The following is a 26,835-nucleotide window of genomic DNA, read 5'->3' on the forward strand; positions in this document are numbered from 1 at the left end:
ACTTCTAAGGCACTTCTAAGCAACTGGATGGCTGAAAGTTGAGTGTCTGATTCCTGTGTCATTGCTCTGGGTCAAATGCCATCATTTCTATGTACTAATGAGACAACATATTTCAATTAGAAAGTCACAATTAAAAGAAACTATCACAGGCTTTAGGACCCTGAACAAAGATCATGGCTCCTCTACTGAGCCACTCTATGTCAGCTGCTTGAATCCTCCATGCACAGTTAATTTAACTTAAAAATAAGTGTGTGTGTGTGTGTGTGTGTGTGAAAGAGAGAGAATAGGTGAGTGAATATATTAGTGAGCAGATTAAAGTGGCACTGAATAACTGCATGGATGGGTAATATGTGAGTGGGTAGATGAATTTTTGAACAACTGGAGTACCATTGTATAAACAAAAATGACCAAAAACTTAGTTCATGTTTCTGCCCTAATGTAAGTGGACATAATTTTGCTGAAGTGAATAGGACTGAATTTAATCCACTGACAACAATAATCATGGGTAAAGGACAAGTTTCAGCACCCAGGGAAAATATAAGACCACCCAAGGTAACTTTTTCAAAAGTGATTTAGGTACCTAGGAACCTAAATCTTATTAAATGTCAATGAGACTTAAGCCATAAAAATGGGACTTAGCTACAAATGAAAATTTAACCTTCAGTCTTAGAAAGAGGAATGGGAAAGGTGCAAAAGAATTAGCAGTTGTAATGTACTAGAACAATAGCCTTTTAGAAATGGAGATCTGAGTTCCATGTGAGAACTGGCCAAAGGTTGAAATGATTTTGCTGGGAAAAGTATAATCCCTTAGTAGAAGCATAATGCTATCAACAGTTTTGTCCTCAAATCAATTTGCGACCTTTACTTAAAAGAAACCTAGGACTGGAGTATTTTTTATTTTAAATCCTGCCTTTATCACATGACAATTGTTTTCATTCATTAACTCCATGCAAGCTACACAAACATAACACAAATTTAAAGTAAAACTGCACTATTAATCCATTCTTACCTTCCTGATGCCTTCAGAAGGGTTCGATACACAGTTATCTGCCCCATTATTTTTACTGATTGTCCTCCAAAGTTCAGCAAATGTGTTATCCTGCTCCAAAGGGTTTGTCCCTTTTGCTTTGAAGTATTCATAGACTGCTGAATCCCTGACAGTACCGTAAGACATATCCATTTGTTTGGACAGATCTTGAAATGTTCTGAAATTCAAGAGATGTTGAAATATTAGTGTTAACTGGTACAATAGAGAGATTTTATTAGTTAAATGATCTCCCTTTATGGCTGTCTTTAGAGAGAAACAAAACACCTACCATCAATCAGTCTCATTTGCATGTCTCTCTTTTATCATAAAAGGAACCCAAAGTGTAATTCAGCTGCACTGAAATCATACGAGGTTTAATTTTACCTGAGTTCTTTTAGTGAAGAGGTTTATTTGGAAGAGATAACATTCATTCTGATGCCCATCAACATATTGAAATCATGTTGCTATGCTTGTGCAAGAGCACAGAGCAATCAAGTTTTATTAAAGCATGTGGAAAACAATGTTTAAAGATACAGGTCAAAATCAGCTCTCATTTAAATCTGTGTAAATAGGGAGTAATTCCACTGAAATTAGTGGAGTTACTCTGGATTCACACCAGTGTACAATTGGGCCAAAAATCAATACACTAACTTTAAATGTATATAGGGCATTACATTCCAAATCTCAGCAGCCCTCAATAAAATAAAAAATTTTCATATACCCACACACTGGGCCTAATTCTTATTTACGCTAAAGTTGCTTTATATCACTCTGACAGTGCAAAGGGGCCTTAAAGGCCTTTACACTGCAGCTGGAAGTGTGCCTCCCAGCTTAGGTAGGCAGATAAACACTATCTCCATTCGAGCAAGCTTGCTAAAAATAGTGGTAGGGACATTGTGGTACAGGTTAGCCTCCCAAGCACTAGTCTGCCCAACCCCCTGGGTCCGAGCTGAGGTGGCGAGCCCATGCCACAGCCTGTGCTGCAATAGCCACGTTATAATTTTTAGCATGCTAGCTCAAGCGGAGCTAGCATACATCTCTCTACCTAGGCTGGGAGGCACACTCCCAGCTGCAGTAGAAACATACCCTTAAACATAACCTCTTAATCCACTCTGGGTCATTCACTTTCCAGCCATGCAGAATATAATTTATATCCTTTTAAGGTCCCTTTTCACTGCCAGACAGGTGTAAAGCAACATTCAGGTCAGTGAGAATTAGGCCCACTATATGTAAAATATCCATACTATCCACTCAATTTACATTAGAGCAGGGACCATGCTACCTGTGCTTTATAAGCACTTGTCACAAGGTTCAGAGTGCAATCCAGACCAGTAAGGGGTTGTGTCACCACTTGTCCTGCAACCCAGGGTGCCTTATAGTTAAGGCTACGATTTAGTCACAGGTATTTTTGTAAAACTCACCGACAAGTCATGGGCAATAAACAAAAATTCCCGGTCGTGACCTGTCCATGAATTATACTATAAATACCCCTGACTGAATCTTAAGGGGGTCACTGCTGTGAGGCGGGAGGCACACGGGGGGCACTTCTGAGGTGGGTGTCTGGAGGGATTGCTGCTGGGGTGGGGGGAGAGCCGGGGAGCTGCTGCTGGGGGGGTAGCCTGGGGGGCTGCTGATGGGGGGAGCCCGGGGCCACCCGAAAAGCAGCTGGTCCGGCTGGCCCCAGAGCCGCTCCAGCAGCGGCTGGTGCCCCAGCGGCTGGATACAGAGCCGCTCCAGCAGCAGCTGCTTAGGCGGTCCTGGAGTCAGCCACACTGGCTCCTGCAGAAGTCACAGAGGTCGCGGAAAGTCACTGAATCCATGACTTCCATGACCTCCATGACAAACACGAAGCCCTACTTATAGTGCTTTGCTGCTGGAGGTCTTAGCCTGGGATGCTCACAGCCAGCCTACAAGCATACGGGTCACACATTGAGCGTCTGTGTGCTAGATAGCCCTGTACCAGCAGCCTGTTTACAGCCCCACTCTGGCTTCCACCAGTCTTGGCTACAACCAGCAAGGTGACCCCAACATGATCCCAGTGCAGAGTTTTCCCAAAACCATGTGCTCTGCAATGTCCAGCCCTCTCCTGGATAGCACAGAGAAATAATAAGGTTTGTTTTTTTTCCTTTAAAGAGACCAAAGCACATCATAGCATATTAACTGGGGTAGATACACTCTTCCCCTCAAACACAGTTCTGCGTTGTTTTATAGTAAACATAAAACATATTTATTAACAATAGGACAGAGGTTGAGTGATGCCAAGTAAAAGAAACAGAAGCAGAGATGGTTACAAGCAAATAAAAGTGAAAACAGATTTTTAAAAGTCTAAATCTTAATCTAGCAAGGTACAGGTTTTGCTCAAGGGGGTTTCTCTCACCAATCCACTTTCTTCTCAGCCAAGGCTGACTTTCCTTCTGTCAGAATCCCAAAATAAACTTAGTGTCCAATAGTACCTCTGGCTACAGACAGCGTGATGGGGTCCATCATACCCACATCTGGTTGTCTGCCAGCCCCTGATCAGGCAAACCCTTGTGTCATTCCTCCTGGGTTCCATGGGTGTGACTTGTCCCTCCTCTTCTATCTGAGCTGCCTGTGTTTCTCCTGGTCAGCAAACTTCCACTACTTCAGCTCTGCCTCCTCACTAACACCTCTCCTCCACTAGCAGCTTTTTCCACTGTAGCCTCCACAGCTCTGGAGGCCATTGCTGCTGCTGCTTCTGGATCATATGGGGAACCATCTGCTTGGTCTTCTGCATGCTCTGTAGGAGAAAAAAGGACTCTTCTTCTTGCCACCTGGTTTGGCCTCTAGCTCCAATTTCTTCTGATTCGCTGCTGACAGACCTCACTATGCACCCAGCTTTTCTAACTTCTTCTTGGTGAGCTTAGCACCTGCTCCTTTGCTCCTCCTGCCTTTTCTGCTTATTACTCATCTTTCCTTTCCTTTCTTCTATTTCCAAAATAAACAGAACACAATCAAACTGTAGCCTTTCTTTGACTGTGCCTTTTCACTTGTGAATCACTTAAACCTATTTCACCAATACTTAAACTGTAAACCTTAGTTAAATTAATAAGTTGTGTGTAAATCCTTTTTAGATTACACCAATTTCATGAGGCTCAGGGGTGCAATCCAGACCAGTAAGAGGTTGTGTCACCACTTGCCCTGCAATCACTTTGCTGCTGGAGCTCCCAGCCTGGGATGCTCCCAGCCAGCCTACAAGCACACAGGTCTCACCCGGAGTATCTGTGTGCTAGACCGTCCTGGTTCAGCAGCTCTGCCCCCAATAACCTGTCTACAGCCCTACTCTGGCTTCCACAGCCTTGGCTACAACCAGCAAGGTGACTCCCACACACTCCCTGTCCAAAATTTCCCCAAAACCATGTGCCTGGAATTTTCCAGCCTCACCAGGATAGAGAAATAATAAGGTTCATTGCTCCTTTAAAGAGACAAAAGCACATTGTGACAGTGTACCCCATAAGGCTTTATGGGGGGGTGCTTATAAATGTATGTATGATATAACTGGAATAGGGTTTTGATACATATGCCATGTAACATATCTATGTAAAGGTTATGATCTACTGGTTATGTTCATCCTAGTTGTATGCAGGCACCATTTGTGTGTTCAAAGTTATGTATACTTGCTTGATTTCTAAGTAAGCTTTGTGAGGCATTTGGTCAGCTTCTTTAGGAAGGAATTCACAAGGTTAAGTACCCAATCAGGAAGCATTTGGGGAACAATGCATCTTGGAATGCTCCAATCCACATAAGAAGTCTTCCTGGAGACATACAAGATACCATGTGGATAATGGCTTCTGCCTGTAAAGACTGTGAGTCATGCATGGACATGTGACTTGCCCAGGTGACTCCAGAACTCCATCTTGTAGCTGGACTTTGCATAGGAGTGAGGAGGGGGGTTTCCAGCCACAAGAGAAAGTCTATTTAAACCCGTGGGAGACCCCTCCATTTTGTCTTCAGCTGGCTAAAGAGAGAGCCTCCCCACACCCCAGGATAATTGGAAGAAACTGGAACAAAGGGGTGTGAGTGATTGCTGGACCCAGGCCAAAAGGAGATTAGTCTGTAAAAGGGAGCATTCTGGAACTGGTGAGGATCTTATCTGTATTCAGTGTTTGATTAGACATAGATTTGCGCATTTTATTTTATTTTGCTTGGTGACTTACTTTGTTCAGTCTGTTACTACTTGGAACCACTTAAACCCTACTTTCTGTATTTAATAAAATCACTTTTTACTTATTAATTAACTCAGAGTATGTATTAATACCTGGGGGAGCAAACAACTGTGCATATCTCTCTATCAGTGTTATAGAGGGCAAACAATTTATGAGTTTACCCTGCATAAGCTTTATACAGGGTAAAACGGATTTATTTGGGTTTAGACCCCATTGGGAGTTGGGCATCAGAGTGCTAAAGACAAGCACACTTCTGTGAGCTGTTTTCAGGTAAACCTGCAGCTTTGGGGCAAGTAATTCAGACCCTGGGTCATTGTTGGAGCAGATGGGAATGTCTGTCTCAGCAAGACAGGGTGCTAGAGTCCTGAGCTGGCAGGAAAACAGGAGCAGAGGTAGTTTTGGCGCATCAGGTGACAGCTCCCAGGGGGTTTCTGTGATCCAACCCATCACACACATTACAGCTTATTAACTTAATTATGGTAAGTACACCCTTCCCTGAAAACACAGCACTAAGTTGGTTTATAGTAAAAACAAAACAAATGTATTAACAACAGGACATAGGCTGAGTGATACCAAGTAAAATAAACAGAAGCAAAGACGTTAAAAGCAAATAAAAGTGAAAAAAAATGCATATAAAAGTCTAAATCTCAACTTAGCAAGGTACAGGTTTGGTCAAGATGGTTTCTCTCACCAATCATTATTCCCAGCCATGGCTGACTTTCCCTCAGTCAGGACCTTCCACAGAAGAACAAGATGCTGGCTTCCCTTGTCTTCCTAGGTGAAAGATCTTTGCCTAAGCAGGTTTCTCATCTACATTCAGTTTCCAGAGACTTCAACCCCTCCTTGTTTGAAGGACCCATCTTTCTCAGCTTGCAAGAGCTTTAATCTCTTGTGTCTGTCTAGTGATGGATGCCAAAGACAGCTTCTGTCTTTGCTTATGTCTTCCAAAGTTCAATGACCTTGTTTCAAGAGGCAGGATGACCTCATGCTGTTTCCCTTCCTGTGGGCTTCCCATCCCTCTGCTGCTGTCTATGTAAATGCTGCTTCCCATTTTTTGGTCATCTTGCTTAACTTCTGTGGAGACAGGTAGATAGCTGCCTTCCCTCCTGATGGGGGAAAGCCTGTTTAACCCTTTGTTTGGTCTCTCAGACTGGAAAGCATAATATCAGTGAGTATTCATAATTCCTCATATAGTGTTAATACATATATTTCACAATGCTATTAATTACCAGTGTTATAGGTTTTCATAAAATACCTCACTCAATAAACTTTTATAATACAGTAATATTGTAGAAATCAGTAGAGTTAATTGCTTATCACTTGAGGTTCAGCTCCTCTGTCTTTATAGACCAGTAAACTTTTGGAATGTATTCTTTGAAAAGTAAAATCTAGCCCAAGCTTCTGTCTTCTGCCAAGTTTAGATGCCATGCTGTCTCCTCGTTCAATTGTTAGCTTGATTTACCTAATATTAAATGGACCTTCACTGTCTCTGTCTGATGTCCAGGCTGGTCAGAGAAGCAAATACACATTCCTTTGTCTAGGGAAGATCTGTTTCCCACATATCTGCGCTAAAATACATTTTAGTCATCAATCTAGCATATATAATACGTACTACATGCATACATCACACAAGAATCAGTTTTCCAATAACATATTACATGACCTGTTTTAGCTAGAGATTATAACCATAGTGAGTAGTGATACACAGAATTGGTCAGGCCAGCTGAAACTCATGCCCTGATACCAATGAGCCCCTTGCCCTCCAGCATTGGGATGCTCTTAGGGTCACACCTTCCCATTTACAAAACTGCAGGAGGGTTAGCCACTGGCTGAACCAGCGACAGCAGGTCAGATCCCTCTTTCCTGGACAAGGCATCTGCCACCATAATTTTGTTCCCCTTTATATAGAAGAAACCTGTTTTGTCACCTTTGTCTGTTGACAGTCTCTAGAACCTAATATTAGAGCGTATCAATAATTTCACCTACACCGTTGTTAAAAATATTTTACAAGTGACCTTAATGACCCGTGTATTAGATTTAAAATGATATATTATATGACACCTTTTCAGGAAATATAATGGCACCAAGTGTATGAGGTGTAGTGAGTATGTGAGGCCTGACAAGCATCGGCATAGTTGACACAGACTAATGAACCCCAAATGGGCCTCTGTGTCACAGCACAATTTATACCTTTTTTAACAACACACAACAAGGCACCCATCTGCTACTCTGGGTGTCTTCGACATTTTTTAAAACCATGACACTAAAACTAACAGCAAACCTCCAGCAAAAGTCTCCCCTCAACATAACCCAATAAGTGGGCCTTTCCCCATCAAATCTCCACCCCTGCTCCCCCGCAAACAATCACTCCCACCAGCCTCCAATCTCTTAAGCAAAAAGCTAGGCCTTGCAGTGTGCCTTAAAGATCAACAATTCCACGCAATTGCAAACCAACAGCTGAAGCTAGATCCATTGCTGAAGATCCCCGATAGGAAATGCTCTACTGCCACCTTCCTATTTGTCATATTGAGAGGGATCCACTATTCATACCTAGGATGCTATATACAGTAGTTGAAATAGTACATAATTCTAACAATGATAAGTTCATATACACATAATGCTATATTGTATAGCTAGCCATGTAGGAAATATGTTGTGCAAGGCCACTACCTGCAGAGCTGTCTCCTCCAGAGTCCACATACAGCATTAGTGTATGGTCAGTGCTCGTTTTCATGGGTTATAGATGAAAGAAAACATACAATAATAAATTCAGTGAAGAGATCTTTCTAATTATTGTTCATTAATTATATCTAATTGCAGCAAGATGTTCTTTTGCTACAAGAGGTCTAAGGGTTGTTACTTTGTCATAATTTTCTTTTCATGAAAGTGGAGGTGGGGTATAATCTTTTGCACACTTTTTATTTTTCTCATTGTAGTATAAAAATAAATAAATCTTTGATGAATGGGGAGCATCAGAATGAATTACATAGCTGAGCCTAATATGGAACCGTTCTAAATTATTGCATGGCCAGCCACTAGAAAATGAATAAATACCTGTCACAGAGTGCCAATCCACTGCTTTCATCCAGTATATTTGAAATGGTAATTTCCTCCTCTCTATTAGTATTTATTCAGTGTGTTTCTAGTGGTCAGACAAGGAGGAAATGTCTTCACAGGACATGAGAGCAGTTCCACTATTTGAATTTTAATCCAGTTTATTTTTTTAACATTATTCACTATTCTTTACTTCAGATCTGCAACTCTTTCTTACAAAGAGCAGCTTCATATTACCAGCCCCACTCTATGAGCCAGATGTCTTCAGAGCTATCCCAGTTTCCATCAGCTTATGATGTGCACCAGTAGTTCTGTCTAGGTTCTTATATTTTCTTCATCACAGCAGTGTTTAAACACCAATCACTTCCACTCCATGATGTTTGATTTCTACAAATAGCCCTACTCCACCCCGGGGACACACGTACCCACGCTCCAGTCTACTTGGATTTCCTTCAAACAGGTCCCTCCCCCTACAAGGCATCCATCATCTACCCCTACAAAGTCTTCAAGCTCTTAAGCTCCTTCAAGCATTTTAAGTGGTTTAAGCTCATAAATTGCTTTAGGGACTTGTATCAATTTAAGCTGTTAAGAAGCTTTAAGTATGATAACTTGTGAACAGCATGTGTGGACCTGGGATGAGTTTGGAGTTACACAAGAACCCCAAACCTGGTCTTATTTCAGTTGCTCTGTATTTAGGCAAGATATAATATTAACACCCTAACAACAGCTGGTGAGTAAAGAGACTAATATACACAAAAAGAGTAAGAATATTAGTCTAGTCTTCTAGCATAATTATAACTCTAAACTGTATATTCTGGCCTGCCTAAATTGCCTCTGTAATTTCAGTTGGATGAGTTATTCTTCAAATACTATTCTAAACTATTATACATTACTGCTGGTCCTGTTAGGGCTTTTGTCAGCTCAACCATACGGACTTGGTTGCATTATAGTGATGAATTTTATGAATACATTATATTCATACACATATTCATACAGAACAGCTTTGACAAGTTTAGTTAATATTGCCTAACACTTTCCATTACAGATCCTTCCTTTCAGTTGCTTATAACTTTGGCATACTTCCACTGTTCAGGAATATTATTTGAATGTTTGATCAGACAAGAGTTAGGCCAACCTTAGGAACAAGGTTAATGAAAAATTGATAGTTTTACCAATGTTACAACATTTATCTGGCCATTTTTAATAGCTCCACTGCCTCTGTTGTTTGGAATAGGATCTAGATATTTAGCATTCTACAGTCTTAAACTCAGAAAGTGCCTTTTTTCCCCCCATGAAAATGTCCAAATCCGTCCAAGCTATAATCCACTGAAAATCAACATTTGTGCATGCATAGTACATTTTTTTCAGCATTTGTCCTTCAATTTTCTGAACATACCAGTGCACTAATTTCAATAGGACTAATGATGTACTTAAGTTTGTGTGCTTTGCTGAATCAGTGTGGCTTAAATGAATACATGATATGGGTGGCATTAGTGGGGGAGATTCATGTTATGGATAAGGTCATCTTCTCTTGGATGGTATGAGTGAGAGAACCATCCATGACACAGACAAGCTAGTATTTGTGAAGGAACTACTCTTTCAAAATATAGACAACCAATATTCTAGAAATAGAATCTAACATCATTGAGAATAGCATTACAGTTTCTGCACTATGGTGGTTGAGTGTGAAATAAGGGAGATTAGGACAGATTTAGGGTATGTCTACATGGGAGTGTAAACCCAGGGTTAGTAAAACTCAAGTTAGCAGATCCTGGGTTTGTTAACCTAGGACTTGAGCATTGACACTCATTTATAACCCCAGGTTAGGAATTTTTGAACCCCGGGTTGCCACCAGGGGCTCCAGTGTCTACCTTGCATTATGGGGGCTCAAGTCCAACCACCCATATACCAGACTTCCTAGGGCCCTCCCAAAATGTGGCCGGTCTAGCTCTTTGTTCATGATTCAGTGTGAGAACACTTGACTATCCACCAAACTTGACTGTCCAGAGGACAAAGAAAGTCGGCCTGTGGAATTGTGGCTGACTCCAAGAGAACAACTCCAGTGGGGCTGTGTCTACACTGCAAAGTGATAGGGCTGGAAGCCAGAACATAGCTTGACTCTGGCTCAGGCCCTCCATCCCCATGGGGTCGTGGGACTGAGCCCTGGGTCAGTGTGATTTGTGTGTAAATGGAAGAGAAGTTAGGCTTGAGCCAGAGTGCAATCCCTGGTCTTATAGTGCAGTGTAAATATACCCATGGTTTCCTTCCTTCCTTTCTCCTACAAGTTTTCTGAAGAAGTCTTAGTTCAAACAAAATTGTGTGAATATACCTAGCCTTTCCTGATGTTTTCTGATAGTGCTGCATGCTTGTGTGTTTTCTTGATGTAGTCTGTAAATATCATTATAATTAAACCATTTGCTTTATTTATAAGTAGAAAATGGATGGCTACTTTAAAATCAGGAGGTTAGTTGTGGACCATAAGATTTGCCTTTGAAGCACATATTTAGCACTACAGGAAAGGAGCGGAAGGGCTGGGAAGCAGCCTCTAATAACAAATAGTCTCTAGTGTCAGTGCATTAGTGCAAAACATACAAAGTGAAATCATGGTCCATTGAAGTCAAAGGCAAGCTCACAGTATTCATCCAGATCTAGGCAAAACATGTAAGGAGCTTTGTACCAAAACATATGTATCATAATAGGGATCCCAATGCAATTCAACCAGCTGAAAAAAAATCTTTTCATAATTTTATTTATAGAGTTAATAGGTTTTACAAATCACATCATCCTCCCCAGCCCGTAGTGTCATTACAATGTAGTAAAATGAGTTTGGAACATTTCCCACTACTCCTACGGCTCCATACATGGAATATTCCATCAGAGAATGGATCTCTGCTCCTTTATTCAAAATGAGGGTAGAGGTGGCAGTCACTTCTATGGCAGTGTTCTCCACCTCCTAGGGAGGTGATTCTGTGGGTCTGGAATCGATCTGGAAGGAGTAGCAGAGGAACCAAGCATGCTGTGAGGGAGAAGTAGATCACAGGTAGGGACACATATATATTCCCTTTTGGCCCACAGAGATTCTCTGGAAGAAACAATACAGACTAGGCTGGCTGTCTTTTCTGCAGTGCTCCACTTAGTGGACCCTGAGAACAGCCATGGCCAAGGCAAGTCCCTGGTAGCAGTTTCATTGGAACCACATTGCCAGGGAGCCAATAGAGTACTGAAGGACACAGCCAATATAGATAACCCTGGCTTTCTACCAATCCCTGAGCATCTACCAAGTTTGTGAGCAGGTCCTGTGGCATAATCTGCAAGGAGACGGGAGGGTGAGATAATAACTCTACCCGTTTCCCAAATGGCATAATTAGGTAAGAATTACCTCCAAAATGAACATTCTGGTGAAGACTTCCTCTCCTATAGATGCCCTGCATGTAGGCCATGGTATTTACCAAACAAATATTTATTGCTATATAAAGTAAAGAGTCCCTTGCATGAAATGTGTACTCTGTAACCTGAAGTGATGCTGAATATTCTCTTTGCAGCAGAAGAAAGAGGCCTACAGATTGTTAAGACTTGGACGATGCAAACGAAAGCTGTTATCACCCTATGCTTTGTATGATGAATTAATAGCCAGCACAGTGCAGCTTTCCCAGTACTTTCTCATAGCCTTTTATTTTAAACTTTAAAAACTAATCCCTGTTTGCTCAAATACCAGGCAATAAATCTTCCACTCCTAGTGAAAATCATGTTGCTCTAATCAAATTTCAGATTCTGATCAGATCTCAGGTTTGTTTCATTCTTTAATGCCAGCTGGTGTCACCACTCAGATTGTGTTTCCTTTTGCAAACAGCCATTAGTTGAACTCAGCTTCCTTAGTTGTCCACATTATATCTCACCACTCCAATGAGAAAGGTCCCATGCACTTAATACTGGAAAATATTTGCAACAAAAATCTACAGAAAAGCAGGATGGCCCCATTAACTGTACCGTCAAAGTTACTGGATCTCATAATCCATTAAGGCACTGCCTGTTAAGTGTGATTAAAATTAAAGCCAGTCAAGCAGCAAGAGACAACGTACTTTATTTACAATTATAAGACCAGAATTTTTAATTTGTAGATAAACATGCCCATTATGTAGATATTAGGCAAGTATGCTGTAACCAATTGTTTTAAGTAGACATCTTTTTTGTTAATCAAAACAAAAATGTGTCTCAATCATTTCATAGTATCATAGAATATCAGGATTGGAAGGGACCTCAGGAGGTCATCTAGTCCAACCCCCAGCTCAAACCAGGACCAATCCCCAGACAGATTTTTGCCCCAGATCCCTAAATGGCCCCCTCAAGGATTGAACTCACAGCCCTGGGGTTAGCAAGCCAATGCTCAAACCACTGAGCTATCCCTCCCCTTTCAAGCTGGTATGTTTTAGAACTGTATTATTGGCTAAAAACATATTTAGCATATACTCTCACCCACTAGTTAGGATATAATTTTGTCATGTAATGTACATTACAATGGTGTTGCAATTGTTTGACATCAATTTAAAGATACAGAAAGATACAGTTGTGTTAGTAATTAACAGAATTAAAAAAAAATAGTCCTGGAGCGTATCATGACCAGGAACAAATATTTGTGTCCTAGAATGAACATTTCTGAAGTTTCTATACTAGCATTTATAATTGTGTTATGCCAGGTCTACACTAAAAACTTTTGCCAGTACAGCAATGTAGTTAGAGTTGTGGGTTTTTTTATGACGTTTTTATATCAGCATACCTTCGTAACGTTCATTCAGCTTATATTAAACAAGCAAGTACATGGTTTTACCCATGTCGCTTATTTCTCGCAGGGAACTGGTACACCTCTACCCCGATAGAACGCTGTCCTCGGGAGCCAAAATTTTTTACCGCGTTATAGGTGAAACTGTGTTATATCGAACTTGCTTTGATCCACCGATGTGCGCGGCCCCACCCCACCGGAGCACTGCTTTACCGCGTTAAATCCAAATTCATGTTATATCGGGTCGTGTTATACCGGGGTAGAGGTGTATAAGCTTTACTGCCAAAAGCACTCATTTGGTGGTTTAAGCTGCTGAAACACTAGCACAGCCCTGGACCTAGATAACTATAGTTAATTGGTGATCAGCAACACAAACAGAAACTTTAGACTGGGCCTCAGCTTCAGGGAGGGAGAACTAAAACTAGAGCTACAGCTTCATGTAATATCACTATGCAGGTCCTCCAAAGATCTGTGTGAGGTCTTCCAACAAGAGAGAAATGAGAACCTAATATTTCTCATGTGAAAAACAACCAGTTTTGTTTTGTTTCTTTAACACGGATATGGCTTTTGCACAAAGGAAAGTTAGCATAAAAGGCAAAAATATTTCTTCTTTGTTTTTTTTTTTCCTTTGTAGTTCACTTTTTAAAAGGCTTGGAGAAAGCTGCATGTCTGGATGCTAGTGTGTAAATTCCATTACTGTAAACAAGTTATATAGCTATCAGTGTGATGTCATATCAAAAGTAACACTGGTCTACAATTTTTGAGAAGTTGTCTGCTTCAGAGATAAAATGTGCTATTTATTATGTATTTTGATGTGCTGAATTCAAATATGACAATTAAAACAACTGATTGGCTACTGTTTCTAAGATATTTAAGTTTTTACATTTTATGTCTATGTATATTGTGTAGATAGTAGAGTTTTAATCATAAATTGTAAACCTAGGTCTTTTCATGTGTTTATGGTTGCTTTATATGATAATATTTAACCTGTCCTGTTTATGTAACACTTTAAAAATCAGCAAAAGGGTTATATAAATAAAATTTATTATGAAACAAAAGGCAAAAAACTATTCTGTGCATAGTTTAGTCCTATTCAGTGTCTACTCGGCGCTTCTTGGCTTGTCTCTTGTATTCATTAAATGGAGCATCTCTTGTCACTGTCCAGCAATAGTCTGCAAGCATTGATGGGCTCCATTTGCCCTGATAGCGTTTCTCCATTGTTGCAATGTCCTGGTGAAATCGCTCGCCGTGCTCGTTGCTCACTGCTCCGCAGTTCGGTGGAAAAAAATCTAGATGAGAGTGCAAAAAATGTATCTTTAGTGACATGTTGCAACCAAGGCTTTTGTATGCCTTGAGGAGGTTTTCCACCAACAACCTGTAGTTGTCTGCCTTGTTGTTTCCGAGAAAATGTATTGCCACTAACTGGAAGGCTTTCCATGCCGTCTTTTCCTTGCCACGCAGTGCATGGTCAAATGCATCATCTCCAAGAAGTTCACGAATCTGAGGACCAACAAAGACACCTTCCTTTATCTTAGCTTCACTTAACCTTGGAAATTTTCCACGGAGATACTTGAAAGCTGCTTGTGTTTTGTCAATGGCCTTGACAAAGTTCTTCATCAGACCCAGCTTGATGTGTAAGGGTGGTAACAAAATCTTCCTTGATTCAACAAGTGGTGGATGCTGAACACTTTTCCTCCCAGGCTCCAATGACTGTCGGAGTGGCCAATCTTTCTTGATGTAGTGGGAATCTCTTGCACAACTATCCCATTCGCAGAGAAAACAGCAGTACTTTGTGTATCCAGTCTGCAGACCAAGCAAGAGAGCAACAACCTTCAAATCGCCACAAAGCTGCCACTGATGTTGGTCATAGTTTATGCACCTCAAAAGTTGTTTCATGTTGTCATAGGTTTCCTTCATATGGACTGCATGACCAACTGGAATTGATGGCAAAACATTGCCATTATGCAGTAAAACAGCTTTAAGACTCGTCTTCGATGAATCAATGAACAGTCTCCACTCATCTGGACCGTGAACGATGTTGAGGGCTGCCATCACACCATCGATGTTGTTGCAGGCTACAAGATCACCTTCCATGAAGAAGAATGGGACAAGTTCCTTTTGACGGTCACGGAACATGGAAACCGCTCTGCCTTACTCTTGGGTAGTTCCAAATCCCTGACAAGGTCATTGAGTTCACCTTGTGTTATGAGGTCTGGTTCAGAGGAGGAGGAGGATGGGAGAAAATGTGGGTCCTATGACATTGATGGTTCAGGACCAGAAGTTTCATCCTCTTCCTCGTCTGACTCAAGTGAGAATGATTCTGGTGCATCAGGAACTGGCAGTCCTTCTCCGTGGGGTACTGGGCGTATAGCTGATGGAATGTTTGGATAATGCACAGTCCACTTTTTCTTCTTTGACACACCTTTCCCAACTGGAGGCACCATGCAGAAGTAACAATTGCTGGTATGATCTGTTGGCTCTCTCCAAATCATTGGCACTGCAAAAGGCATAGATTTCCTTTTCCTGTTCAACCACTGGCGAAGATTTGTTGCACAAGTGTTGCAGCAGATGTGTGGGGCCCACCTCTTGTCCTGATCTCCAATTTTGCAGCCAAAATAAAGGTGATAGGCTTTCTTAACCATAGTGGTTATACTGCGCTTTTGTGATGCAAAAGTCACTTCACCACAAACATAGCAGAAGTTATCTGCACTGTTCACACAAGTACGAGGCATCTCTGCTCACTTTGGCTAAACAGAAATGTGTCCCTTTGCAAAATCAAACACTGACAAATAAGAGAGCACGACACTGTATTATTTCTAGAGCTGATATAGGGCAATTTGTTCAGCAGAGTGATGTAAGCTTCGTTAGGATTGCATCATCCCTGACTTCTAGGAATAACATGATGCAATTCATATCATGTATGGCGCAATACCAGCTTCAGATTGCATCATTCATTGTTTTGCCTAAAAAGCAAGTACTGTCCAAACCCAGTCATAGATTTATTCATAGATCCAGTCAAAGATGTATTTTAGTCATTTCTGGTTTAAATTGAGATCCCTTCCCTTTATAACTCACTTATCCTCTGCCATTCCCAAGTCAAGTGTCGTATATACTGACCCAATAGCATATCTTGAAAACTAGAGCCAATCAACAATTTTAAGCATCATTTTCGTTCTCAGTGACCCAGAATTAGTAAAGTTTGACTACATTTATTTCAGAAGCATTTTGGCTGTAGAGCAGTGTAATCGGAAGTCATGTCACAGCAATCAATATGGCATTTTATCTCGACTGCAGCCTCACGGGATAACCACAGACAATAATGGAAACGCTGACAGATCCTTAATTTAGAACTGCACTGTTATTAGCATTCACTTCTGCAAATGCTCTGTACTGTAGAACTGAGGATTTTTACAGTACAATGCTTTTATGGAGAATTTTACTACAGCAGTTACTGAATTTACAATATTGTTTGGAAATGCTGAAATACACATATTTTTAGTTCCTGTGTGTGTGCATCAGCATATACAATGCCCCCAAATAGTATTAATTAATAAGTTAAAGTTGAGAAATCAAACAGTCAAGAGTCAGATTTTAAAAAAAAAATATGTTCACTACCCAGCCTTAATTCTACCACCTTGTGAATGTACCTTAAAATATGGTCTCTGTTCATATCACTAAATATTAGTTGCCAAATAATACAAGTTAGAGGTCTGCTCTCTTAAGTGGAATTCACACATGTTGTTAACTTATGCTATACAATATCTGCATACTTTGAGATTTTCTAGAGATCGTTAAATACATTTACTACTTATCCAGTTTGAGCAAGGACATTGCTAAGCTATGCTTTTACCCCAAATAAGCCAATAAGGGAAGCTTTTAGCTCAGGGCACCACACTAAGCTTTTAGTTCAATGGTGCAGCTAAGCTTTTAGCTGAAGGGCGCCACTAAGATGAAGTGCTGCTGAGTGCATGCAATGTTCTAAGCCATTCTTCTTAAATAGAGGCTCAGAAAAAGAACAGAAAATGTATACTACATATGTTCCAAATTCACAATTTAAAACATTCCTAACTTTTAACCTTCTTAGTAGCTTTTCTTCAAACTTGGCTCAAATGCTGGAGCTCTCTGACACCTATGAAATTAGATCAATTTGAGGCTTCTAGCTACAGCTGTTTTTGAATTATGTGAGTGCTAAATTTTTGATCAGAATGTAGGGGGCAAACATGTATTTTTTACACCAGAAAAAGGAAAATGGAGGAATTGTAAGTAAAAAAATCAAACAAATAGCTGAATTGATTTTGCCTTCCTTCTGAAAACAAGCTCCCCCCCCCAAAACAACAACAACAACAACAACTATGGATTGAAACCAAGCATGATTAATCTGATCCCTAAAGAAATTCTTTGAGAAAGTGATCAGCAGCAAGCAGAGGAGGGTTAGAAGGGAATTCTGAATCCAACTTCAACTATATAAGACCGTTCGTGTTTCAAAATGTATAAAACTGTTAAATTCAAACGGACTGTTAAATTCAAATGGACAGAGACAGAATGATGGCTTCAGGGGACAAATGCAGGCTCTTCTCTGTCTGAGGTCAAGCCAGCCTTGATCACTTGGGAACCGGAGGTTTAATGTGTGCTCTGGACCACAGCCTGTGACTTGAATCCATGTCCTTACTGCCTGGTGAGGACTGGCAGAGAAGAGCTGGGTCCATTATTTTTGGAGATTGCCAGTGTTGTTCTCCTCTGCTCACATACTTAAATTAGGCACATGCTCAGTTGCCTTTCTTAATTGGAGCCAAAGGACACTAACCCCACTTATGAACCAGGTAGTCCCCCAAGCCCACAAATTAACAACACCGACTAGGTAACAGCGATTATTGTAAACCTTTTAAAACCAGCATTAAAACATACTAAGTTTGATGTGTTGAAAACATATTATGTAAGCACAATGAACCAACTGGACAATGTTATAAGAAAAATGTTCCATTGTTAAGGATGACCTATAATAATCACTTTGCCACCCATACATTTTAAAAGTTAATCCCCAAGAAGAAAAATCTTAATATCAGATTGCCCAGAAATTCACTATGTACTGTATAGGGATATTACTAATATCCATGAGAGCAGGTTGTGTGATGTAATATAACATATTTTAATTTCAATGTCTACTTCGAAGCAATAATGCCAAAGCTCTTTGAAACTTGGTTGAAAAAGCACTTGTTTTAATAGAGAGCATATTTCACTGAGATAGTCCTGATCTAGATACAAACATCCCCAAATTCTGGGAGGTTCAGATCAATAGCTTTAGTTTGTGCCTAGCTCTAATTTAATTTAGGATTAAGGATCAGATAGATGACCTCTTAAATCATCCATCATTAGATTGCCAGCCCCTCTGCAATGACATTATAGAATTCTGCACTGTTCTGTTTTACTGCAAATCAAAGTCATATTTAATTATCCTTGATTCGGGGCTTGATCTTCCAAAGTGCTGAGCAACAGGGACCTGATCCAGCAAAGAACGTAAGCATATATTTAACTTCAAGAATTTAAGTGGCCCCATTGAAATCACATGCAGAATGTTCACCTGGCAGCAACAAATCCTTCTCTAGTAGCTACACTGATCCATATTTTACATAAAATTTATGCTACTGGTTATAATCGGGGGGAGGGACTACAAAAAATGATCTAAATGACTCCCAGAAATCCTGGCAGACAAAGCCTCATGGGAGTTTTTACAGGAGAAGCTATACGCTTTGGAGCTTGTAAGAAGTGATGCACTCTGTAGCATTGCAAATATCCGAATGGAACACAGAGATTTACTATAATTCCAAAAACCTCTGAATAAATATTTGTGAACTCTGCCAGTTTATGATCTTTTTGCAACATGATTTAATTTTCTCTGTGCTGTAATGAACAATGAGGGAAAATGTTTCCTTTCAGCCGAACAGGAGGAATTCTTTTAAATATTTGTATTTAAATTCTTCAACACAAAATACAGAGCAGAGGCTTCCTAAAACAGGTCTCCAGGAGTTGGTGAGCTACTCAGAGTGAGCAAGCTCCCCGACATACTTAAAAGATCTGCAAGTGCCCCAAAGTGTGGGAGAGTGGTGGGGACAATCCTTGCAGAAGGGACTCAAAGGTGGCAGGACCGGCTAGATTGGGGTGAGAGGAAGATAGCAGCTGGCTTCCCCTTCCCATTTGGCCTCTATGAAGGTACCAGGCCCGCAAGTGGTTCTTCTCCCCTCTCCCCCACCCTGAGACATAGGCTGGGAGAGAAGCCTAATCTCTTGGAAGAAGTGGACACTCCAATAATGGCACCAGACACATTTGGAGGTACTAAAGCAGGAAAGGAGAGGACAGAGAAGCCACCTCTTTCTGAACCAAGGGACCTCAGTGATATCAGAACCTCGACTCTTACATTTGAAATGTTGACATTTTGCTGTCTGATTAGACCAGTGAATCTTCAGGAACTCTCCCCCCACAACCACCCTCTCCCTATGGATAGCAACTCCTTCTCTTCTCTCCTTGCCCTTTTTGCTGCTGAGTGCTCCCCTCTTCAAGTCTCCTTCCCCAACTTCCTGTAGCTCTCTCCTTAGGGGAGAGGATGAAGAGCTGTGGGCAGAGAAGCATCTTGAACGGACCTTGGGCAATAGGGTAGTCAGCGTTCCCTGACAGCTGCCCAAAGGCATATGTTCAGAAGACGAGGATAGGAAGTCAGCATAGCTGAAAGATAGGCTCCCTTATTGAATTACCCCATTTGGCAGCTGCATAGCTCCAAATGAATAAGCCTCATTGGCTCTATGGGCCAAGGGTTCAGCCTGTTCCTTCAAAACAATAATATTTTGCAGCTCCTCCTCTTCAGCCTGTAACATGTCCCTCTGCTCCTACTCATTATCAACACCCTCACTGACACCCTCCATGCCTGCCCGCAACAATTTCAATGTCATCCTATTCATTAAGTCAATCTACCAGCATATCATCTTTAGCTGCAGCAGCATCTCTGTCAGGATCTATCCCCTACATCCCTGATAGCTTGGTCCCTCTTAGGGATTTTGAGTTCAATCTCAGTTTTAATGCCACAGTTGTTTGACATTTAGAGTCAGAGTTGCCTGGTCAGGGGAAGGAACGTTATGAGGAAACTGTGCTGCCTTTGCCCTTAGCCCTCTTGCTGCCATGTTCTTGGGAATGTTGCCTCTATCAGAGCAATGCTTTCTGGGGTTTTGCATGACATATCGCCTCCCCTCCTGTTTCTGCAGTGATTGCTGCTGATCCTTGCCATTTGCTTTGGAAGTTATTCTGAAACAGACCTATATGTGGGTAGGGAATTCATCCATGGCCTAACAGGGAACTCTGGCCTACAAAATAAAAACGACAACAATGCCTTCTACTTAGAGATGGAAACACTAGCAAGGCAGATGAACGCACTAGGCCAAACAGAGATATAGCGTAAGCACGTTATACTCTACTAAAGTCAATGGAGCTGCAGCCACTGACACCAAGTGTGAATGTGGCTGAGTATCTAAAGACAAAAAATGACATGGGCCTCCACTGCTGATATGGGCTTCTCAGTGAAGCAGGAGCAGGCTCTAAGAGTGGTTTAAACTAACAGAGACCTCTGTCCTGCTAAATAAAATGATAAGACTTTCTACTTAGGGATGGAATTTATTTTATTATTTTTTACAAAACTTGTCACCATGGCAACGAGTCGCTTTCCTTACGGGTAAAACAAAGCATCAATTAACCCTCAGCATTCAGTAACACTAAAACACCTACTTATCCTAACTGTCACTATATGGCACCTAAAAGCCCCAGTCAGGATTGGGGCCTCAGTGCACCAAACAGTACAAACAAAGAGCAAAATACAGTCCCTGACCCCAAAGAATTTAGAATCTAAAACCCTGATCCTTCAACACGTGTGAGCAGTCCTACTGAACTCAATAGAACTATTCCTGCATGTAAAGCTAATCACATGCACAATGTTTAAAGGATCAGGGCCAAGAAAGTCAGGCAGAAATAGACAGACAAGAAGTATTAGCTAAAGAACATACATACAACATATCAAAAGCACGGAACTTGTCAGAAACTCCCACCACTATTTAATGTCTCCAAAACAACCTTCTCCCCTTCCTGCATGATTTAGCCCAGATTAAAAATACAGAAAACAAGACAAATATGAACAAAAAATACCCTTAAAAGCCTCAGTTCTGCCATGAACTCCACATGGGCTCACAGCAGTCAATGGGGCTCTGCCTTTGCAGAGATTATTGAAGGATCAGGGTCTAAATTAACAAGAAAACATACTAACTATGCAAACAAAAAGCTGAAACAAAATGATTAACTAAACACTAAGCTGAATAAATGGCCTATAATATTATTTATTATTGGTTCCTTAATATTAATACTAGCTGCACATGCCATAGCAACAAACTTTCCTTGGCTTTGGGCAGCCGCTGTATTTGAATAAGCCTTAACTGACAGGCACAGAAATCTGTCCTACACAGTCAAATGAAATATCACTTTCCCCTCACAGATGGAATTACTAATTGTGGTATTTTTGCCAAAGGGGAGATCTCCCCCGCCCCATCCCTCCTAAAAACAGCCTTCCTTTCCTGCTTACTCATAATTTAGACAAAGACAAGGCCTGATCTTCTTCCCATTAAATCAAAAGGGAGCAGGATTGAACTCGTGGTGATTCAGTGTGCAAACATTTATTTAAAAACCTATAATATCTGAAGGGTTGGCTTTTGAATATGGGAATTAGAGCTTGCCTAAGCATGGGCTTGCTCCTTGAGACCCCAGCCATTATGGCACTATCAATGCTCTTTATTACAATTATTTTTATTATTTTTTTAACATTTATATTGTGATGGTACCTCAAGGCCACAGTCGTGTTGGTCCCCACTATGGCAGGTGGTGTGCAGACAGATAATAAATGACAGTCCCTGCCCAAAGATATTACAATCTAGAAGAGAGCTTACAGTTTACATAAGGTAGACTCTGCCAGACAGAAACCCATGGGATCTTTTATAGTAACCCCAATTCACATCCCAACCAATGGTCCAATCCTGCATTTTGTGTGTGGCTGGATTACTGCATCTACAAGTCAGTGCCCACAAGCAACAAATTGGAAAATCAGGGCCCAAGCCATTAAAATTCATCCTTTGAAGAGTATCCCCTCTCCAGATAGAAAGCCAAATGTTTTGCTCAGTTACTACAAAACCCTCACATACTGTGAAGAAAAAAGTTCAAATGAAACACAGCTTGTTCAAATGTTGTATGAGAATCTTGAACCAGGCAAGTTTCTTTTGGGTTAGAGCTACCAACATTTCATGTAGCGCTGTATAACCAGCTGGTGCAAATAACTGGCAGAAGCCTTGACAGGGAAAGCCCAAAAAGAGAACAGTAAGTACAGGAAGTTGCATCCAGGTAGTGTTGTGTCATTGTGGCAGCCGATTCTGCACTACAGCTATCCAAATGGCACAAGGAAAATTAACATCACTTCAAATACAACTGAATAAACATCTCCCACCACATGCTCTTTTATAATGCGATTCCCACCCCTCACCCCCCATGCACTGAAGAAAGTTTTGGGGAAATTGTTTCATTGCAATTGAATAACAAAAGTAGAACTGGTTAAAGATTTCCCAACAGAACAGTATTCTATCAGCAAATGCTGATTAGGGGAACTGGGACCCCTGAGCTCCAGCTGCCAGCCTTTTTGTCTGTTGGCTACCAGGAAGTTAGGTATCCCTGGGCTGACCAGCTCCCCAGGCACCTGGGTCGCCTGGCTCTTCAGCCCCTCAGCTGGTGGGCTACTTGGGGAGCCTGAGAGCCCAGAGAACATACTTCATTTTGGAAACACCAAAACGTTCCCACTGCTAAAAAGCTGCGGTGTTTCCAAAATAAAACACCGGGGAATTTCCGTTCTTTGAAGAGTTTTTTGGCTTTTCATCATGATTTGGGATGGAAAAAAATTCCAAAACCTCATAATTTTGCACTGAACTGAAATTCTCTTTCCTGGCCAGCTCTGAACCAAAGGTTTTTCAGCATGCATATGGACAATGAATTGCTAAAAAAGTGATTACTTTGTTTGTGTGACTCTCTATTTGTAAACTAGAAGGAAGAGTCATCATAGTGCATTTCCACACCCAGACTCACAAACATATAGGCAGGGATATATACCACACATGTGGAAGTGATATCCATAAGCAAACGAGAGAAATATAGCATAGACAAAACTACTATAAGGTGAGTGCACAACTGGTTGGAAAACCATACTTAGGCCTGGTCTACACTAGGAGTTTATGTCGAATTTAGCACCGTTACATCGAATTAACTCTGCACCCATCCACACCACGAAGCTATTTAGTTCGACATAGAGGTCTCTTAAATTCGACTTCTGTACTCCTCCCCAACGAGGGGAGTAGCGCTAAATTCGACATGGCCATGTCGAATTAGGCTAGGTGTGGATGGAAATCTATGGTAATAGCTCCGGGAGCTATCCCACAGTGTACCACTCTGTTGACGCTCTGGACAGCAGTCCGAGCTCGGATGCTCTGACCAGCCACACAGGAAAAGCCCCGGGAAAATTTGAATTCCTTTTCCTGTCTGGGCAGTTTGAATCTCATTTCCTGTTTGGACATCGTGGCGAGCTCAGCAGCACTGGCAACGATGCAGAGCTCTCCAGCAGAGATGGCCATGCAATCTCAGAATAGAAAGAGGGCCCCAGCATGGACTGATCGGGAAGTCTTGGATCTGATCGCTGTGTGGGGCGATGAGTCCGTGCTTTCCGAGCTGCGATCGAAAAGACGGAATGCAAAGATCTACGAGAAGATCTCTAAAGCCATGGCAGAGAGAGGATACAGCCGGGATGCAACGCAGTGCCGCGTGAAAATCAAGGAGCTGAGACAAGGCTACCAGAAGACCAAAGAGGCAAACGGACGCTCTGGATCCCAGCCCCAGACATCCCGTTTCTATGAGGCACTGCATTCCATCCTAGGTGCAGCCGCCACCACTACCCCACCACTGACCATGGACTCTGAGGATGGGATATTGTCGACGGCCGGTTCCTCGGACATGTTAGCGAACGGGGAAGATGAGGAAGGAGATGAGGAGGACGAGGCAGTCGACAGCGCTTACAATGCTGATTTCCCCGACAGCCAGGATCTCTTCATCACCCTTACAGAGATCCCCTACCAACCGTCCCCAGGCGTTAACCCGGACACAGAATCAGGGGAAGGATCAGTCAGTAAGTGTTTTAAACATGTAAACATTTATTTTTAACAGAACAGGAATATTAACAATATTAACAATGGGTTTTTCATGATTAGTTTGCCCTAGGCACTTAACGTTTCAGTCCTTGGCAGTGCAACTACTGAAAAAAAATCTAACAATGTCCGGTTTAGCATGATTGTTTTGCCCTAGGCGCTCTACTGTTTAGTCCCTGCCAGTGCAGCTACAGTAAAATCCGGTCTATATGTCCAGGGATAGAGCAGAAATCCTCCTGGGACATCTCCACGAAGCTCTCCTGGAGGTAATTGGAAAGCCTTTGCATCAGGTTCCTGGGGAGAGCGGCCTTATTGGGTCCTCCGTGGTAGGAAACGTTTCCGCGCCAGGAGACAATCAAGTACTCAGGTATCATTGCCTTGCAGAGCATGGCGGCATACGGCCCTGGTCTTTGCAGGCTTTCCCGAAGCATCCGTTCTTTCTCCGTCTCTGAAATCCTCATCAGAGTGATGTCGCTCATGGTGACCTGCTTTGAATTAGGTAGGGGAATGTTAGTATTGGGACTGCTTGCCTGTTCCTTTACAGAACTGTAACCGGCGGTTTAGAGCCACGCGGTGGAGGCGGGAGAGGAGCAGCATACAGGGATCTTTCCCTGGGACAGCCGCGAGGAGGTGGGACAGGGGCAGAGTTCATGCTTGCCGGATTGCTGGCAGCAGGGACTGGCATTGCTTTGAACGTGAAAGGAGGCCAGTGCTATTATTAAAGTTTTAAGCAGCCACAAGTCTACGGCTTACCATGTCAGTGTGTTACCCAAATTCCGCTGTCCTGTCCCGCTTGTCTGATCTGCACTGCAAGACCCCAGGCACTGAATGTGAAGGCCGAAAATTCAGCCTTGTCCTGAGTGTGCATGTGATAGGTGCTGTGCATGGTCTTGTTCACAGAGAAAGACTATGTTCTTTGTTCACCCAAAAATTTATCTTTCTGAGGAATTCACTCCCTTTTTCCTATCCCACAGCTGCGACTGTCTCCCGACCTCCCCTGGCATCACACTCCCAGAGGCTAGCGCAGATTAGGCGTAGGAAGAAGAGGACACGGGAGGACATGTTCTCGGAACTTATGGGCTGCTCCCGAGCCCAGGCAGCCCAGCAGACCCAGTGGAGGGAGAACTTGTCCCAAATCCACCGATCACACATGGAACGGGAGGAGAGGTGGTGGCAGGAAGACCAGCAGGCGACTCAAACGCTGCTTGGACTAAAGAGGGAGCAAACGGACATGCTCCGGCACCTTGTGGATGTTCTGCAGGACCGGAGGCAGGAGGACAGAGCCCCGCTGCAGTCTATCTCTAACCGGCCTCTCCCGCCACAAAGTCCCATACCCCCCTCACCCAAAGTCCCAAGAAGGAGGGGCGGCAGAGTCCGCGAAAACTCTCACTCCACCCCTGCAGACTGCTCAAGTACCAGAAGGCTCTCATTCCCCAAAATTTGATAAGTCCTTTCCTTCCCGCCTCACCCAAGCCCCTGTCCCAGTTTCATCCCCCAGTTTCATGTGTAGTTGCTAATAAAAAAGACGTTTCTGTTAATTACTGTTTCCATCATGTTCTTTTAGAGGAGAGTCTGTCTGAAGGGGGGGAAGGGGGTTGGTAATTGGACAGGACAGTCACCTTTACCAGGGTACAGACGCGGGGGCAGGTTCAGCAGCAGGGCACACACACATTGCAGTCACTAGTTACCCTGGTCAGTCTGGGAGGTGGTTTTCATGTTCTGTGTGGGGGGGGCTATGTGACTTTGTGGCGGGGGAGGGCGGTTAGAGATCTTATGCAGCGGTCCTTATCCTGGATCACAGAGCCACGCAGCAGGGGATCTGTAACCGTCCTCCCCCTGCCACAAAGTCACATAGCCCCCACACACAGAGTCCCGAAAAGGAGGGGTGGCAGGCTCCGTTGAAACAACCAGTCCACCACTGTGGAGCCTGTCATTCCTGGAGTTTAGAAGCGTCCTTTGCATCACTACACTACACCCGCTCCCCACCACAGTCTGCGTCCCAGGTTCAACACTTTACCGCGAAAACAGTAATAAAGAAAACGGTGTTCATTAACAAAATTCAAGTGATTTTATTTTTAAACGTGTGTTGGAAGGGGGTGAACGGGGTGAACAGGGTATGTAACTGGAGAGGATAGTGAATATTTACTGGGTAAAGAAACGGGGGCAGGTTCAGCTTCTCTGTAAACAAACTTAATAGCCACAGGTTACCCTGCTCACTCAGGAACCTAGCTTTCAAAGCCTCCCGGATGCACAGCATGTCCCGCTGGGCTCTTCTAATCGCCCGGCTGTCTGGCTGGGCGTAATCAGCAGCCAGGCTATTTGCCTCAACCTCCCACCCCGCCATAAAGGTCTCCCCCTTGCTCTCACACAGATTGTGGAGCACACAGCAAGCTGCAATAACAATGGGGATATTGGTTTCGCTGAGATCAGAGCGAGTCAGTAAGATTCTCCATCTCCCCTTGAGACGTCCAAAAGCACACTCCACCACCATTCTGCACTTGCTCAGCCAGTAGTTGAAGAGTTCTTTTTCAG

At 42.4% G+C, this 26,835-nt stretch overlaps 1 protein-coding gene across 1 annotated transcript in view; it reads right to left on the reverse strand.

Moving 5' to 3' along the window:
• GRID1 (glutamate ionotropic receptor delta type subunit 1) overlaps nucleotides 1–26,835 on the reverse strand; it is an 827,754-nt gene that overhangs the window by 36,065 nt on the left and 764,854 nt on the right. The window contains exon 13 of the mRNA XM_065407849.1: nucleotides 1,010–1,205. Coding sequence (XP_065263921.1) covers nucleotides 1,010–1,205 — 196 coding nt within the window. The remainder of the gene's footprint in view (nucleotides 1–1,009; nucleotides 1,206–26,835) is intronic.

The sequence above is a fragment of the Emys orbicularis genome, chromosome 7 (assembly GCF_028017835.1).
Source record: "Emys orbicularis isolate rEmyOrb1 chromosome 7, rEmyOrb1.hap1, whole genome shotgun sequence".
In the NCBI taxonomy this organism is placed as follows: domain Eukaryota; kingdom Metazoa; phylum Chordata; order Testudines; family Emydidae; genus Emys; species Emys orbicularis.